Below are 17,841 nucleotides of genomic sequence, written 5' to 3' on the forward strand. Positions count from 1 at the left end.
TGTACAAATAATGCCATTCCTCGGAACAAAAACATTAGAAATCATATAACTGAGAAATTTCAACAATGAAAACAAAACTTGGAAACGGGCAAATCTTCAAGAAAACCACATCCGAAAAAATTATGGCCAGGAAGAAAAAATGCACTATACATTGTAACAACATTTTATCTAAATTAGAAATGAAAAGATTGCATCAAGAATTTCTACTGTAAACTATGTTTCTTTTAACATGATGATGATGACAATATCTATACAAAAGTTTCGTTCAAAGATGGTGTAAGGTGAGAGAGTCAACCGAATCCAAATCCTTCATTGGCTTCATGAATAGCAAGAAGCAGTCTGTCCTCCAGACGTCGCTTCGATGGATATTCTGGTAGATCAAGCTGATTGAAACTGCATTATTAAATTCAAAAACTTTATAATTGGTTCCACAATAAGTCCCAGCACGTACAAATTTAGATCATCAGAGCAACAAAATAAGAGATGGGCTAATGGTGAGCCCCACATGTGATGTTATTGCAAAGTGTTCTTAGAAATCGTTACTGAGATAAGATCTCGACTGAAAGTCTTGAGGTACTCCCATAATAGAGGATCTCTACAGTATGACCAACAGGGCCACCACAAGGGATAGGAATTGACCATTCGGAAAAAAAATCACAAGCCTGTGAAAAAATTAAGTTACCATGTGTGAGCAGAAGGCAAGTGATCTGGAGTGCCGTAAGCCTTGTGAATTTGAAATTTCTGAGATCCTGAAATTCCTTGCAAGGCACTAAATCCTTCTAAAGGCACCTGGGTGAAGGACAAATAAAAACAACTTATGCCACTTCCCAGATACAGATAAATAAATACCTATAACCAAACAAAAAAAGGACTAATTCAGCAGGCAAAGGAAAAATACATCGTCTATTCATAATCAGATGTTAAAAATAAAAAAAATGGCCATCAAATCTCATCAATTCAGGATTCAATATGATTCAGATCTGAGGAAAAGTTCAAAAGAGATTTGTTTCGCATGCACAAACGATTAAATGAGAACAGAAAGTGAAGCACCTTTGAGGTTCCGGTAACAAATTGCAGGAGGCGAGCCTTGTCCTCCTTGCTGAATCCTTGAACAACTTCCCAGAACCATTGAATTGCAGGGGAAGCGGCACTATAACCAGTATATTCTGTATTCGCCCTCAAATCATCCACTGAAATACAACATTCTTTTGTTGGATTTGGGGTAGTATAATCAACTTCGACAATAAAAATAAGAAACGATGCAGGACCAAGATTATCGGCCCAAATAAGAACTCTCCAAAAAGGGTCATAATAAAGACCAAGAGAACTCTCAAAAAGGGAACTAATAAAGACCAAGAGTTAAACACTCACAATCAATATCTGGCAGCCCACTTATCAGGAGTTCCAATTCCTTATCATTGAAAATCGATATCAAATCACGAGAAATTAACTCGTTGAAGCCATCCATAAAAGCATTTATTTGAGGACGAATTGCAGTTGTCAACCGATGCTCGGCGACCAGATCAACATATTGGTGCTTGTTTTCCTCAGTTACTCTGGTATTTCGACCACCAGGTTTAAGTTCATAGTCAGACACCTGCAAAATACAAGTCCTGTTTGTATAATTTTTGACAAAAATAAGAAACAAATATCTTCCTTTAATTTAAAACCACCTACTTCAGCACGTTCATAAAGAATTAACTTTTCTTCGTCTGCATCTATGCTGAATGTTAGGTCTAAAACATCGCTTATATCATTCTGCAATATTTGAATTAAGAAACTCAAGTAAGTTCATAGGTTTTGTACATTACTGAAAGAACAAAAGGAGTCTCTAAACATGACAAACCTCCAGCATCCATTTTAAATTCTTGAAATAATCAGGATCAATAGCCTCAATATCATGGTAGGTCACTTTAACCCCAAGAATATGCTTGTAAAAGGACCGGGTGAAGTGAACATCTAGCAGCTGTCCATCAAATAACGCCTTCCCCACCTGTAAAACATGACAATACATTAAATATGACGAGCGCTCGGCTCTTGTCAACAAAAACAAATAACAAATGACACTCACCACTCGGCCAACAAATTTGAAATATGAAAGATGCTCTGTTTGGTAAACAGAGTTAGGATTAGGCTGAAATGTTGATTCATTTCCAACTGTTGTAAATAGCAGTGCTCCCTTGTCAAAGATTACCCTCGAAAGCAACTGATACCATTCCCTTGTAAGACCACCTGCATCGATTCCTTCCTCCCCTTGGAAATGAACAGTCAACCTCCCTTTCAAATCTTGTGCTGACCTCATGCGCAGCTGATTATACGAATCTTCAAGAATGTAAGCTCTTCTTACAGATATCCTCAGAGGACTGTGATGATGATCATGCTGATGCTTGATCTTAGATCTAAAGTGAGATCTTTTGTTATCAAAATCAATGAAACGGGGAACCTTCAGCATCAGTGAAAATGACTTTTCAAGCAATCCTGGATTTTGTCGGATAAAGGAATTGAGAAGCTTTCTGTGCTTCTCTGAGAATCTTACAAACGCAACATGTTTTTCATCGACTCTCACAGAAGATCCTAAAGTCTTCTGTTGACTTGATGATTCAATAGCCTCTTCAACATCAGGACCAAAATCATTGCCTGCAGCTGTCTGACCAGGATGCAATTTCTCACACATAACGAAAAAAGATTCTATATACGGCAAGACATTCTGGGAACCGGCAGGAAGTGATGGCACCAAACTGGATGGTTTAGCAGATGAAGATGACGGATCAGGTACCATGTCTGAATAGCTCTCTATTTTGCTTATGCAGTTGCTCAGCTCCTTCCACAAGGGCTCAAGAGCTGTATTGATATCACGTACAAGAGAAATAGCAGCAGCGTGCTCCTTGTCGGATAGAATCTGATGTTTTTTATCCTTGTTCACAAGTACAACAACCAGAGAGCTTAATGCTTGCAAGACCCTGAGAACTGGAGCCCCGTGAGAAGTTGTAGTACTAAGCAGAGCTTTCTCAAAATCCCCAAATGTGAGTAACTCTTCAGCTGCAGACTTGGTAAGGCTCTGAACTGATGCGGCGAGTTCGTTTATGAAGAGATGACAATGAATGGGGGCAATTGCCACCAATTTTCTCAGCACCTCTGCCACGAGAGTATATGCATTATCTGATAGACTGAAGAAAAGGGGAAAGAAATTACCAATTGTGTGAACCAGAAATAAAAACATCACCAAAATCACACCATAAAAAAGTAGTGATAGAGCTAGCTTGGAGACACAAGCTAACCTATTAATTTTCATCATTACAACTTGATCATTAAAATTTATTCGGAAAAAAAAACTAACTAAAAGATACCAATGCAAACTCAACTGCAGAAAACCCTATACAATCAGGTTCACCTGGCTACATGTTCATTAAAAAGTGCTATTGATCTCTCCCGAAAAATTCAATTACCTTTTAATCAAATTTGAAGTACCAAAAAGGTGAAGGTGACGGATTTGTTGAAGTGTGAGCATCTATCTCGACAAAGTTTAGAAAAATTAGCTAATACCCCAACTCAACCAAACTTTCTAACACACACTTGAGTATCGCCAGTCATCTAGATGTTTATCGACACCTTACATAAAGACTCAAGAGACAACTCAGAGTAGCTATTAAACAACAAACAAAGAGTAGCCATTGGTTTCAGCATACCCTTCACGTGCAAGTAATGAGCATAGAAGTTGAAGTTCTGGTTGAGGTAAAGTATCCAGAACACTTGAAACATTTTGTTCTCTATCAGCACCAGATGAAGATTCCTTCATTGAAACATGAACCTCTACTGAGGTAGAAGCAGAGACACTCATATCAGCATCTTCTGTAGAAGTCTGGACATCGGATGGCTGTTCAGATGCAGATGGATCCTCAGATGAATTTGATTTCCTCTCAGCATTATCAATAACAACGTCCAATAAATTTAGCAGCTGTAAGGTATCAGAGTATAAAGACAACTACAAAAATAGATCAACAAGTAGATGCCACAGTTAGAGTTGTTCACATCGCATACCTGTTCCAAATGGACTATACTTCTTAAATAAAGCGATTGATTCAAAAGACTTAAAAGCAATGTAAGCGGAGCCTGTCCTTCCAGATATTGATTATTTCCTAACATTTCCTCGTTAAGTGCTACAGCTTTGCCTCTTCTGTCATCAGAGCTCGGTAACTCTTTAGTGGACACTCGTGGTAATCTGAATTCAAGTAATAGCTTTGCAACGAAAGGATGATTACGAGCCAAGTAGGTAAGAGTCTCAAGAACTCGCCGACACACCAGAGGTGGAACACCTGTTAAATGAGGTAACCAATAAAAGCAGATACATTATTGAGGTGGAATAGCCAAAGTTGAGTGGACAGATTCTCTGATAAAGTAGTTGCAATTAATTCCGTCAAATAATTGTTTTACCGAGTTGCATGAAGATGGGTTCATTTTTTAGGAGAGAAATGGCAAACTCCAAAACTAATTAAATCAGTTAGGACTGGAGGCAATTATATTAGAAAAGTGTTTACCATCAGCACATTGAGGGCGCGAATACATCACATGACTGGGGCAAGCATACAGCCTATAAGGTGGTTCCATAACATTCAGAGAAGAGGCAGATTTCCTTTTATCCAACATCAACAATTCCATCAAAATTCTCACCAAATCAATTCTGGTCTCAGCGTGAGCACAGAGATTCAAGAGAAGTCTCAGTTCACTTTTATATAGCGGCTGCAAAACCTAGCTTAGTTAGTACATACATATAGAGATGATCCTAAGTCAATAGAGCACCACACACACGAGAATACCTGGACTACACGGAGCAATCGAATTAACGCTTTCAAACCCTCAGTGTCAATTAATGGAGTCCCATCCGCCTCAATTGGTTTAATACCCAAAGATCGTCGAGAAAGAATTCCACCAACCCTGTCCAAGCTCTCCCCTGGCCTAGAAGATTCACCCCTGCGGTTTCTAGGGTAAATACCAAACAGAGTTTGATTATATCTATGTGCAAACCTTTCGCGCAACATGTTGGCCTCAGCAACAAGAGCCGGTGTCAAATTTGAAAGAATAGCATCAGATGATGTTAGAAGAACCTAGGAAATGAAAATGAGAAGAAAAACGATCCAACATTACAGGAATACAAAACCAGTTAACAAGAAAAATATAAGAGAGACATGCAAATAGATTATGAGATACCTCTTCTCTAATGTCTGATGGAAAGGTTGCAATTATTGAGACCGTATCCATTTCAACAGGTTGACCTTCCAATTCTTGGGCCTGTTGCAGCCTTTGGGCCCTTTGCTGTGCCAGAACTTCTTCACGTATGTCAGGGGGAAGGGCTGCAAGAAATTCTGGGTCCATATCTTCATTATTTTGCGGCTCTGGATTTTGAGGCTGTGGAGCTTGACCTTGTTGAGCAGAAAGAACCTCAGCTCGCAACTCCTCTGGAAGTGCATCAAGAAATGTAGGATCAATTGAAGAATCAGCATCCTGATTATGTTGTTCTTCCTCATGTTGTTCATCTTGATCTGCTTCTTGGATAATATCTTCTGAAACTTCAGTAACACTGCGGAGGGATGCATCTCTACCACCTATAGATGAATTATTACCAAATGATACATTTGTTCTCCTTGTTCGACTATCAGGCCCGCCTTGTCTATCTCCACCATCGTCATGGCCATCAGCACTTCCAATTTCAACATCCAGACTCCGTAAGCTTTCCCCTAAGGTAGCTCCACTTTCGCTGCTTTCTTGACTCCCAGCTTCGATGTCACGAACTACATCGGCGTGGTCATACTGAACCTCAGGAGGTCTGTTCAAAGTTTCTCTTTCCCGAGTAGCTTCGTTAGCATTAGGAGCAGTAGAATTTATAGAGGCGTCCAATGCTGCTGATGAAGGGGAGGTGCATAACTCCCTTCAACACTATCATGATTTTCAACCAAGTTTTCAGCTCCCACCTCAGCAAACTCAGCAGACTGGCTGACTTCGGTTTTGTTTTGCGATTCGGGCAACGTAACTTTGTTGGAAGATTTCTCAGATGACGGCCGCTTCAAGCTGGAAATAAGTAAATCTTCAAGACCTTGGGGAATCATTGACGCATCTGCCCCACTGCTTACCTGGCCTTCGTTGGCCCACAAGTTGAATCGATGTCCTTGGCGTCCATTTCGGAGTGAACGGAAATATGAATCCAATCGCGGCAAGGAACCCTCCGAGTTTCTAGCAGAATGAGCATCACGATCATTCTCTGAAATAGAAGGTAAACAGAAATCACAAGACAATTAGAGGCATAAATTTTTGCTGCTGAAAAGACTGGATATATCCACTCCATGAAGGAGGGATTTGTAAAAATTATGCACCTGATATTCTAGGAAGACCTGCATGCATGGAAGATGGTTCCACTAGAAGTGGATGCTGCGAAGGGGCAGTACTGTCACCACTCCTCCCCAAAAGATTATAAATGGATGTAGTACGCCCTTGGCGTCTAGAGCCAAAAATTTCAACAGGCATGACATGGAAAGCTTCATTAGAGATGCTATCTTGACCAAATACCTCAATATGATCAAACACATTCACACCATTCATTCCCTCACCAAGTCGTACAATGACACCGTCCTCGTCATCCTCTTCATCTTCATCTTCGTCCATCACCTCTTCTTCAAAATCATCTTCATCGATTTCATTGTCATCTTGATCTGTATCAGGATGTGGCAAGTGATGTGCATCTTCTTCTTCAAGATCATTGTGTCCCTCACCATTGGCATCTTCATCTTCATCAACTCCATCGCCTTCATCACCTGACATATCATGGTCATCTTCTTCCTCGTCGTCTTCATCAAGATTCCCTTGTACACCAGACCTAATTTCAAATCTTATCCCAAGAGTATCAAGTCCATTTTCAAGATTCCTTGCATCCTCATGATTTTCCTGCATGTAGTCATCTTCAGCAGCAATGAAGCCCCCATCAATATCCTGGTCATGCTCCATATCATCAGTGACAGTCTCAGAACCAACATAATTCTGAACAGTCGTAAAGGCCTCGTTCCGGTCATTTGGCACTAAATTTTCGTTAGCATTGGCTGCAGTATCTATTGGCTGCGATGTGCTACCACCATTATCTTCCATGGGCCGACCACGGTCAGCTGTTTTTAAATGCTCTGCCCTCCCACTGTTGGACTCAAATGCATGAACATGTTCCTTTGTCACCGACTCCAAAACTTTCACTATTCCCGTTACAACCTTTGGAGAATCAGTATGATCGAGGTCTAACACACGAAGAGTATGAGTGAGAGAGCGAACAAGACCAACCTCTATGAAAGTGACAGAAGCTTCGGCAGAGATGTATGAGCCTGTCGGTGTACGAGCAGCAAGAACATCATTAAGCAGGTCAGTGAGAGCCTGGGTGTCGACTCGTGGTTCTCTAAGACCGTTACCACAATCCAGAAAATCATTGAAGACATTGTTAATCTCAATGAAGATTCTTTTCCTTGCCTCAGTTGAGCGAACACAGGCCGCCACCAGAAACTGGTTGGCTTTGCTTGCCAGTTTATGGCGCCAGTCCACCTCTGTTTTCCTCTCTTTTCTCTGATTCTTAGAATATGGAAGAAATTTGTGGAGAACATGGAAAAAAATACCACCATTAATGCAGCCAGTAGCACCTCTTTGAGAAATTCCCTTGAAACTACAAACTTCAGCATCTTTTCGAACCAATATATGTATAGATGAAGCATACATTAAAAGTATTTCAGTCAGGAGCTTGAATATAAATACAATCTTCGCCATGGACAACGCAGATTGTTGACTGCTGGATTCATTCTCCTCGAAAACCGAGGCAACAGTTTTTCCTTTACCCTTGCTTTCATATGCATCAATTTCCATATCAGTTGACGAGGAGCCAGTCTTAGCAATGGACTCATCTTCTAAAGGAGGTATGAAAGCGATGACTGAATTGAGTAGAAGATCAATAACATTTACAAAACTTTGCGGAGATTTCCTGTGAATCTTGGAGTACTTAGAATTTGTATCAAGATGCTTCCCATGTCCACCAGGAGCCACTGAAAATCTGTTAGCAGTGCCTCCCTTACCATCATTAACTTGTTTCTCCTTGTCACGATCTTTTATCAGTACAATGTATGGCCTATCACCGACAATCTCTACTTGGCACACAGATTTGGCCGCTTGCAAGAAAACTTCAGGATCCCTTTGAACCACTGAACTTAAGTTCGATAGAAAATTACGGGCAGTAAGCCTTCCACTTGACTGCCTGTTAGAAAGAGTCGCAACACTGTGTCGTATCTCAGACTCCATAGCTTGCTGGAGGGTTTGAGAATCTTCAAGTATATGACGTACTATAACAGCCACGAGACCATCAAAACCAACAAACAAGCTACTTTCCGGTAAGGAAAGAAGCAAATGCAAACCTCCAGCATCAAGAAAACTAACTGCAACGGAATGAGTTCTCGTGAGTGTAGAACATAGCTGCAAAATAGCATGCATTGTTTCAGAGGGTAGTTGCTTTCTTATGCAAACACAAGCCATTTCAACAAGCCTCTTTTGCTCCTGTATATCCAAATACTTCGACATTGTCCTCAATGCCAATTTTTGCTGTTTGTCCTCGTCGATAGTAATAGATGTTTGATCAGTCACATCATTCTTCTTTAGGAGTTCCACTATATCAGCATTTAACTTCGTATCAACTTGAGCAAGGCGATCAATGGCAACAAAAGCTGAAGTCACCCATTTTGGAACTTGAGATTTGTCTTGGTCGTGCAAACCAGAACTCCAGAGTATAAGAAGATGTAAAGTAACTTTAACAAAACCACTCTTTGATGCTAACTCTCGTGCTGCAGTGTCTTCATTAAGAATTAAAGCAAGAACGTGGAAAAAAGCAGAAAGCATATTCTGGTTCCCACAGTCAGATATGTCAACACAAAGCTTGACTTGTTCAATGATAAATGAAATGACTCTAGGTCGATCCTGGCCTTCATTCTGTGAGCAGATCATCACAAGCAGATCCCGTACGGGAAAAGCTAAAGAGCCTTTCACTTGCAGAAGTTTCCTGCATGTTGACAATAGCTCATCAATCGGAGGAAGTTGCACCATTTCCTCTTCAATAGTAAGAATGCTTTCATTTGTGGCATCCTCTTTCATGTCTGTCCCAGAGTTACCAAGGGACATTGCGAGTGCCCGAGCAAGCTCATCATCTTCCTGGGTTTCCTCAGGATGTGAGAACAGCCATTCCATTGCAAGCTCCACACTATTTGAACCAACCTGCCTCAGAGCCTCTTCTGCTCGAGATCTAGAAAACCCCATCTCTGCTATCATTGAAATAGTAGTTTCATTTGGGGGAGGACCAGCAACACGGCCCATATTACGACTGACACTTCTCATTTCCACACCAGAGAAAATGTGCCTAAAAATATTAACCACCCTTGAAATGAACTCATAACTGCATTCAGGGAACTGTGGGTGGGTCCAGACAGGAAGTACAGTCTTCAGTACCATGGACTGCATAGTTTTGACAAATGTTTCTGCATCCCGGGGAAATGGAATATCCCCACTCACAAGAGGCTGGGTGAGTAAATGCTTCGTGAATGAAGACAAAATAAAAGAAGAAGTCACCAAGTGGTCCATAAGTTTAACGTAGCTAGCTGAGGGTCCATAGACCCACAAGTGATTATCTTCAATTTCATTTTGCCTCCCATCGTCGGTCTCCATAGGAGATGCAGGAGCTCTATTGATGGCAAAAGGCAACTGACTGGTAGCCTCAAATGTTGTCAAGACTGATTGAATAACTCCACGCCCATATAAGCAATTCAATATAACAGGATTACAAGAGTCGGGTTTGTCCAAAAGAATATCATCGATGAAATCAATAACCTTGCCGAAGTAGCGACATTTAGTTGAAACAGAAGCATCTGATCCTGAGGAGTTAACATGCCCCACAAAATTCATGTGATCCAAAGCTATGGAAGAAAAAGTGGAAGCCACTGATTTTGAAGGAGGAGACACATTTAGCACATCATCTCGTCGTCGAGATGGAAGCAGCATCGCCTTTCCCAACTCTTGAAATAAATGGGTGATGTGAATGGACAATGACCTTATCATATCACGGCGGGAAAGATAGTATGACCTCTGATTGTCATCATCTTTTTTAGCACTGGCTTCGTCCCCTCCAGAAGAACCAGACAGATGCTGTCCCTGACGATCTTCAACTTGTAGATTTGAAGGTGCATCCACAATCTGTCGATTCTGAAGACCAGAACGAGTGAGATCACGATACAAGTTTATGAGGTCAAAAAACTGGGACTCAAAGCTCCATCCTGGTGTCCGCCTTCTAAGTAAGGGATCAATTAACTGCCTGAAAGAGTTTAGCCTGGGGTCTTCGGTATCATTCAAGCCCAATTCTGGCTGCCGAGAAGCATCAGTTCTACCAGCAAAATCCTCCTCTGGCTTAACTTTCGAATCTTCAAGCATTGCAATTTGCCACAGAACTTCACGATGAACACAGCCTATGTCTTCCAAGACATCTTTATTTCCAGTGCCAAATTCTGTCAGCAATGCAGTAACCCATCGACTATCCTTGGACGCAGCAAGAAATAAGAGGAATTCAACAATGGAGAGGGATGAAAATACAACACTGTCTGGATTGGCACTAGGGTCCAGTAGAAATGATCCAGAAACAACACTAAACCCACTTAAGGTATTTTTCAAATGATCATGAAGAGAAGCACAGAAAGCACGAGCCAGTGGAGTGGAATGATGTTGAGTGAAACATTTAAATACCATGGTGCTATGCAGCGCAATGGACATGCCTTCTGATGATTGAGTAATACTTGGGCGTAAAACAAGTTTAAGTAAAGCTTCAATGCCAGATTTCTCCACAAACAACCTACATGTTTCAGAATTTTCCATTGTCCTGTGAACTAGTACCATTACGTGAAAAGTAGACAGCTGCATACGCTGCTTGTCACTAATGCCTTCCACTAAGCAATTGTCTGCACCAACCAGAGAACAATCACCCAAGTTTTCCTTGTCCTCAGGTTCCATAGAATCCATCTCCATGGCATCACTTCCATCAGTTTTTCCTGATAAACCACTGCACTTTGTGTCCCCAGGCGACGAGATCTTATTAATTATTTCAATAATTAAATCAACACCAGTACCTCTCAACAAAGATACATGCCGAAATAGCTCTTCCACAGAATTTGCCAAAGGAACAATGCCCTCATTTACAGCCATCACATACTTTCTGTCAGTAAATATGTGAAATAAAAAGCGTAAAGCTGAGGTTTCTTTCACAGCCTCTAGGCCCTTAGCGTTAAGGCAAATGGCACCCAGGCCATTGGGAATACATGTGATGGCTTTTGAGGAAGGTAACACCCCCGCAACAACAGATGATAGAAATGCATTAGGAAGACCCAAGTCATACAAAACATTAAAACATGTTGGATCTTTATGAATCATTTCACTCACAAGAGTCACTGCTGAAGAATAGATTTCACCTCCAAAACTTTCCTTGTTACTAAAGATCATTGACAAAGTTGGAGTCAAAGAAACATCATTAGAATTCTGTAATCTTGCAGAATTTCCAGTGGCATAAGTAGCAGAACCGAGTGCCTTCAATAATGCTCTGATGAGCCTCTTCTGAGTATACAACTGGTCACTGCTGTATTTAGAAGATTCACCGATGGTCATTGCGTTATCCTTTGTCCCAGACAAGTCAATCACTCTATGAACTTCGATCTGTAACCTGTGAACCAAAAGCTCTACTCCACCCAAATCCCTAAAGAGGGTTACAGCTGTATTGCTGTAGTCCATGAGCTTCTGCAGTGTTTTCACAGCTAAAGATACAAGATGCAAATGAGTAGGATCGGCATCTTCCAAAAGGGGTAAAAAGGTTGGCACCATCCCAGATCCCCTAACAACACTCCCAGTACTGGAAGATGATACTACATGCAGTAGGTAAAATTGTAGAAGTGCTTCAACAAAGGCTACAGATGACAAATCACTCGACTTATTTAACGACAAAATCGCTCTTTGCAATACATTGAGGAGAATCATGCGATTAGCACCTGCAAAACTGATACTTGATCCACTAAGTATCCGTGCCCGATCATGAGATGCTGAATATGAAGCTAACTGTGCGCCCAAGGCAGTCATTGCAAGTGTTCTTATGGTTCCAGAAATATTTTCTTCATACCTCACAATTCTAATTAATTCGTTTGTGTATTCTGGCTCATTGGCAAAAAATGAAACAAGTTCATCATGAGAATCACTTGACTGGACAAGCACAATAAAAGCAAGAAGGCAAATCTTGCTGTACAGTCTGCATATTTTGGGAGAATGGAATGCACGAGCATATCTGATTCTGGTCAACAGCGAAAACCTTAGCTCTGAAGATACGTTATACTGCTCAATACAAGACTTCATCAGCGACAGGTCATCTTCTTTGCGTAGTTGAAGATCGGGGAGGTGGATCACATTCATACCAGCAGAACTTGTGCCATCGCTGGTTTCAGCGATGCTGGAAGAAGTAGAGCCATGCAATTCAAAATAGAGAGTCGATCCAATTCGACACTGTGCTTTGTCACAATCATTCTGAACCTCTGATGGGAACAGGCACAATCCATCCTCCTGAGTCTTCTCATGTAATGTGACGCATGAATACAATCCCAAGCCTTCTTCCTTGCTACCCCAACCCTGTGCAAGGGACAGGAGACAACCGTTTACTGACCCGCATCCAACCAGTTTTCCACTGACGTGAAGTTTGGATGGAGTTATTTTGACAAGTGCAGAAAGAGTCTCCAAAGCTGCCACAAGAATTTCAGGATCTACTGAAGCAAGTAAAAGCTTGAAATGCTGAAGACAGGAAAAAAAAAGTTCAGAAACGTAGGCTTGACTACATATGCCAAATTTAAAGGTGATATAAATACATCTAAAAACAACAGGATTGCTGAAATTCATGCATAAGTGTAAGTGGTCTGGAGTAATACTTAATCCCTAAAGGTTTACCTCCAAGCCACTAAAAGAACTCTTGTTATGACAATGCTCTAGGATCATTTGCATCACTCTCAGAATTTGCAACACTGCTTGTTTTGGGAATGGGTTGGCATCGTTTAAAATGTCATTTGATAAAAGGAGGTCATTTCTAGTTGCTACATACGTCTTCAAATATGTGTCGAAATGCAAGAAAAGAGGTCTCCAATGGTGAAAATTACCCTGAGACAAAAAAAAAAGAAAACAGGAAAAGGAAAAAAAGGTCAGAAATCAACATATACAAAAGAATGAAGACAAGAAAAATGATCAAAGCTATAAAGTTCCAACACCTTGCCGTACTCCCAGCGAAATCCTGACAGAGGAATCGCAATATCCTGTAAAGGACATTGGATCACCTTGTCAATGAAAATCTTTATTCTTGAAGGCTGCAAAACAATATGCAGTCAAAAAGCATTGTTTAAGCATTTAAAAAACAATAGTTCAATCAAAACATGGAGCGTGCGAAAGATATGGGAGAGTAATCATTATCAAACATTAACGCATGTTGTGGACAAACAGAACTCAAACCTTCAAACATTTTTTATTGTCAGTTATCACAAACTATGCCAGTTATGGGTTTTGCTAATGATTAAAATAAAGCCTTTAACATCAAGGTCCACCTGATACACAATAATCACTTGGCGAGTCAATTATTTTCTAAAAGATGAGTAAAAAATACAATAATAGCTCAAATGGAAATCTAAAAAGCTTTGATCAATTTCAGGAGAAAACAAACGGTAATTTCAAACATAAATGGAGGTTATACAGGAACAAATTGAAATAAATGTTGCAACATTTCGGCATTTAAAGAATGAATCTCAAAGAATTAACATTCATTAAATGGAACTTCTATGTTCAAACAACAATACAACAAATACAAATCATCCCTTTTCAATAGTAACTTGTGTCTATACCAACAATTATGCTATGTACTCATAAACTAACAGATCATCTGTGATGGACTGAGAGAATTAACCAATAGGAATTTTTTTCATCTTTGCAATCCATTCATTCTCTATCATCATGGTGAGTCCCTCAAATCTGCAACTCCGGCATTTCTTCTCCTAGCGCAAACAACTCCCACCGCAGTAATCTTAATCATTATATTCTACTGGTTGATACATATAAAAAGAATTTTGTTTGTTTTGGAGTTAATCAGATAATTTAAACTATAAAAAGAATTACTAACAGTAATATTTTCTGTGATGAAAATTAAATGTCAAAGTTATGTGTTATTTTCTGTGTGAACGTAACACTCCCCCGTAAAATTTCTCCTAAACTAGTTTGATTGTCTTCAGAAGAAAATAACACCTATAGAATAATATCCCAGAGAGGTGAGGGGGTTAATGAATTATGCAGAACAGAAAACATTCACTCAGTTGGCATGGAAGTTATCCATGAATATTAATGTCAAAAGCTACAGCTGAAGCTCATTTCAAAGTTTGAATTTCCACACCTTAGTTTTACAGGCAAGATCATTTCCTATTAACTAGATATGTCTATCAATTAACATGTTAAAAAATAAAGATCATCAACAGAAAACAGAGCCACCTTCTTCAAGCAGCAAGTCCTATCTTTGTGATACAATTATTTCGTTAAACCTGAAATAGTTGCCGTGAATGTGTTTTCTCGAGTGTAAGAGCTTTGCTTCTTGGAGTATAACATGTAAATGGCAAGTGAAGCAGTTTTGTTACAGCTATTCATCTAAGTCTAGGCTTTGGGTCAAAATGTGCAGGAATCACAACTCCCTTCTTGAAAAAGATCCAATCAACTTCAGTAATATCGAAGGAAGTGTGAAATCCATGTGATGGAAAAAAAAGAAATTGAACAGGGGTTAATATACAGAAAAAACACTTCCGTACAATTTCCGTTTAGAATCATTATCCACTTTAGAGAATACCCCACACTTTGTTATCCATTCCATAATTCAACATGACTCCGTTCTAAGGATGTATATGCCAACTCATTTGAGTTGGAAAAGTAATCTTTGAACTTAAAGAGTCTTTGAGATTTCAAGGACTCGGCATCTTCTTTCATCACCTCAAGTTAAAGATATTTAACTCCCTTTCCCAGATGTTAGTGCCATCAATAATCAAATTGGAACACATAATTCTATTAAATAAAAGATCACATAAAGATAATCTAGCATATTAATCACACACATAATTGAATTAAACATATGCTTTATAAGGCTGTGCATATAGTCATGAATTCGAGTTCCGCAGAATTTCTAGACTTGTTTCTATTGCATTTTTTCAAAGATATCTTCCACCATTCAAAGGATTAATTCTCAGAAATTCGTGTTAATGCAGGACAATGAACCATTTTCTCATCTCCTCCAATTCTCTCCCTCATCTGGCACATCCTTTCCCTTCCATCCTTGAGAAAACATTCCCATTACAAATACCTATATAGTTTCACAGCTACATATGTGAACCACAGTACTGAGTGCACCTCCTACAGTTGTTAAAACATCAATTAACAATTGCAATTTAATTTCAGTCGACTTATATACTGATATTCCATCAAAACTTATATCAAGTGGTGCAATTTCAAATTTTTACCTCCTCGTGAAAATTAAAAAAACTAAAACTTTAAATCTAAACCAAGTAAAATGCAGCCTTGCCGTCCTACTTTCCAATTAATGTAAATCCAAAGATTAGCAGTTTCAGGATAGAAGAGAATTTTTCATCCAAGAATTTCTCAATCTAGCACAAGTATATTCTTCACCATCTCTCAACCTCAGTAACTCGATTGTAAGACACCCAAAACTGCAAACTAGTGCCAAGTGTAACCAAGACCTATAAGCCTCATCCCTCTTCATCTAATACATTCGAAAAAGTAAATGGAAAACTAACTGCTTCGACTACTAAAGACGTTCTTGCAAACTTATTCACCAAAAATAGTCCTCCCAGACATCAAACAAACCATAATCGCCCGCCACATCAGAGATTAATGTATTTAGACCCCGACCCCGTCAGTCAACAGACAAATACATGAAAAGCGATAAAACAAAATGTAAGACGGGCATACAGTCTCGGCGTCAAGTTTAACAGATGGGCCGATTGTCCCTTCACTAGAGAGAAGCTGCCGAAGCCTTGAAGGCAAGCTAGATCTTATATTCGCCATTTCTTAATTCTCTGATGCTCAATTCACTGCAAAATCAAACGAGCACGGAAATAAACAAAACAGAGTAAAAACCTAATCAATTGAAACCGCAAAAAAAGTCAAAATCAGACCAAATATCGATAAACCCATCATCAATCCATCATATCTCAAACATAAAAAAGGGAGGATTACCATCAAAGGGTCGGAACCGGTGGATGACTTGCACATCAAAAAGGTTTCACTGTACAAAACACTTTCGATTACACGGGGTGGGGGGGGATTGGGAGAAAAGGAGGGAAAGCGAAAACCCCAGAAGTAAAGAAGAAAAAGGGTTTTCGTTGGTGTTTTTGTTCGTCAATTTCGTTGAAGAGGAGAATGTACGTAATGTAACCCTGGAAGCTACAAGGGCTAGCTTCTTATATATATACACAGATACAACACGGTAGGCGAGGGTTATGGCAGAGAGAGTTCCATCTTCACTTGCAAAACACGCTTTTACCATTTTGCCCCTCAATGAATTTTGCCTCTTTATTTCCCCTATTTATTTTTCAAAATATTATCTCTATAGATCATTTCCAGCAGCGCGAGAAAAAAATGCATCCCACTGAATTGGATATGGATTTCTCGTCGTATTTTGTGTGAAATGAATAGTGCATAAAAAAATAAGTCGTTAAGATGTTCGATAAGAAAAATATGCATCCCACTAAATTGGATATGGATTTCTTGTCGCATTTTGTGTGAAATGAATAGTGCATAAAAAAATAAGTCGTTAAGATGTTCGATAAGAAAAAAATGCATCCCACTAAATTGGATATGGATTTCTTGTCGCATTTTGTGTGAAATGAATAGTGCATCAAAAAATAAGTCGTTAAGATGTTCGATAAGACGAGATGAAAAAATTTAAATATGCTCAAGCTTGGTAGATATTTCTAAAAAATATATATAATTAAAGGACCAATGTTGCTATCTAAGAACACAATCTCTCATTTTTTTTTCAGCTCTCCAACTTTAGGAGAATGTCTTGACTTGAACGTCAGAAATGCTTAGATAGGATAACTTCTAAAGCTTTTGACGTTTTTTTCCTATGTATATATCAACTCACGAAATTTGTTGTTTATCAGTATATGGTTACGTAGACCTATTTACGAGCCAGACATCTTGACCCATTTATGAGGTAGACATTTGTGACTACATGAACTAGTTTACGAGACAAGTTTACAAGTTTGTCGGATCTTTTTACTCTGACCTATGTAATTCGAACAATTATATTTTTTAGTTACATCGGTTATTTTTTATTATAGTAATTATCAAAAATATTATGAGATCATGAAACTAATATCAAAACTAATTTCAACATGTTTAGCCTATTATGGATAACTAATATAAAAGCATCGTATAATAACTATATGGAGTCATTGTTTAATTTTGGATTTGCTTAAAACAATTCTCATATTATCAAATTAACTACATGATTTTAATATATCATAATTGTATTTTCTTTATGTTTTATTTTATGTTATATCATTTCAATTTTGAAATTTTATAAATTTTATTTTAAAATTTCAACTTTTTTTTTATTTATGAAACACAAGTCAACTCATTTCAAATAAATCATCCATAAATAAAATGATAACTAACTAAATCAATCCCCTCCTTTTCAACATTTTTCCTTTTGTTCCAACATTATTT

At 39.0% G+C, this 17,841-nt stretch overlaps 1 protein-coding gene across 1 annotated transcript; it reads right to left on the bottom strand.

Moving 5' to 3' along the window:
• Positions 1-36: 36 nt before the first annotated feature.
• Positions 37-16,555, bottom strand: LOC140832783 (E3 ubiquitin-protein ligase UPL2-like). The gene is given in 18 exon segments (XM_073196976.1): positions 37-393; positions 683-789; positions 1,051-1,190; positions 1,372-1,597; positions 1,678-1,758; positions 1,847-1,993; positions 2,072-3,167; positions 3,687-3,955; positions 4,039-4,313; positions 4,536-4,737; positions 4,815-5,102; positions 5,206-5,907; positions 5,910-6,253; positions 6,366-12,867; positions 13,021-13,227; positions 13,335-13,430; positions 16,078-16,199; positions 16,345-16,555. Coding segments are annotated over 17 exon segments (10,881 nt in total). The 5' UTR covers positions 16,174-16,199; positions 16,345-16,555; the 3' UTR covers positions 37-290.
• Between the last annotated feature and the right edge of the window lie 1,286 nt (positions 16,556-17,841).

Source organism: Primulina eburnea, chromosome 5, assembly GCF_022965805.1.
Source record: "Primulina eburnea isolate SZY01 chromosome 5, ASM2296580v1, whole genome shotgun sequence".
Taxonomy (NCBI): Eukaryota; Viridiplantae; Streptophyta; class Magnoliopsida; order Lamiales; family Gesneriaceae; genus Primulina; species Primulina eburnea.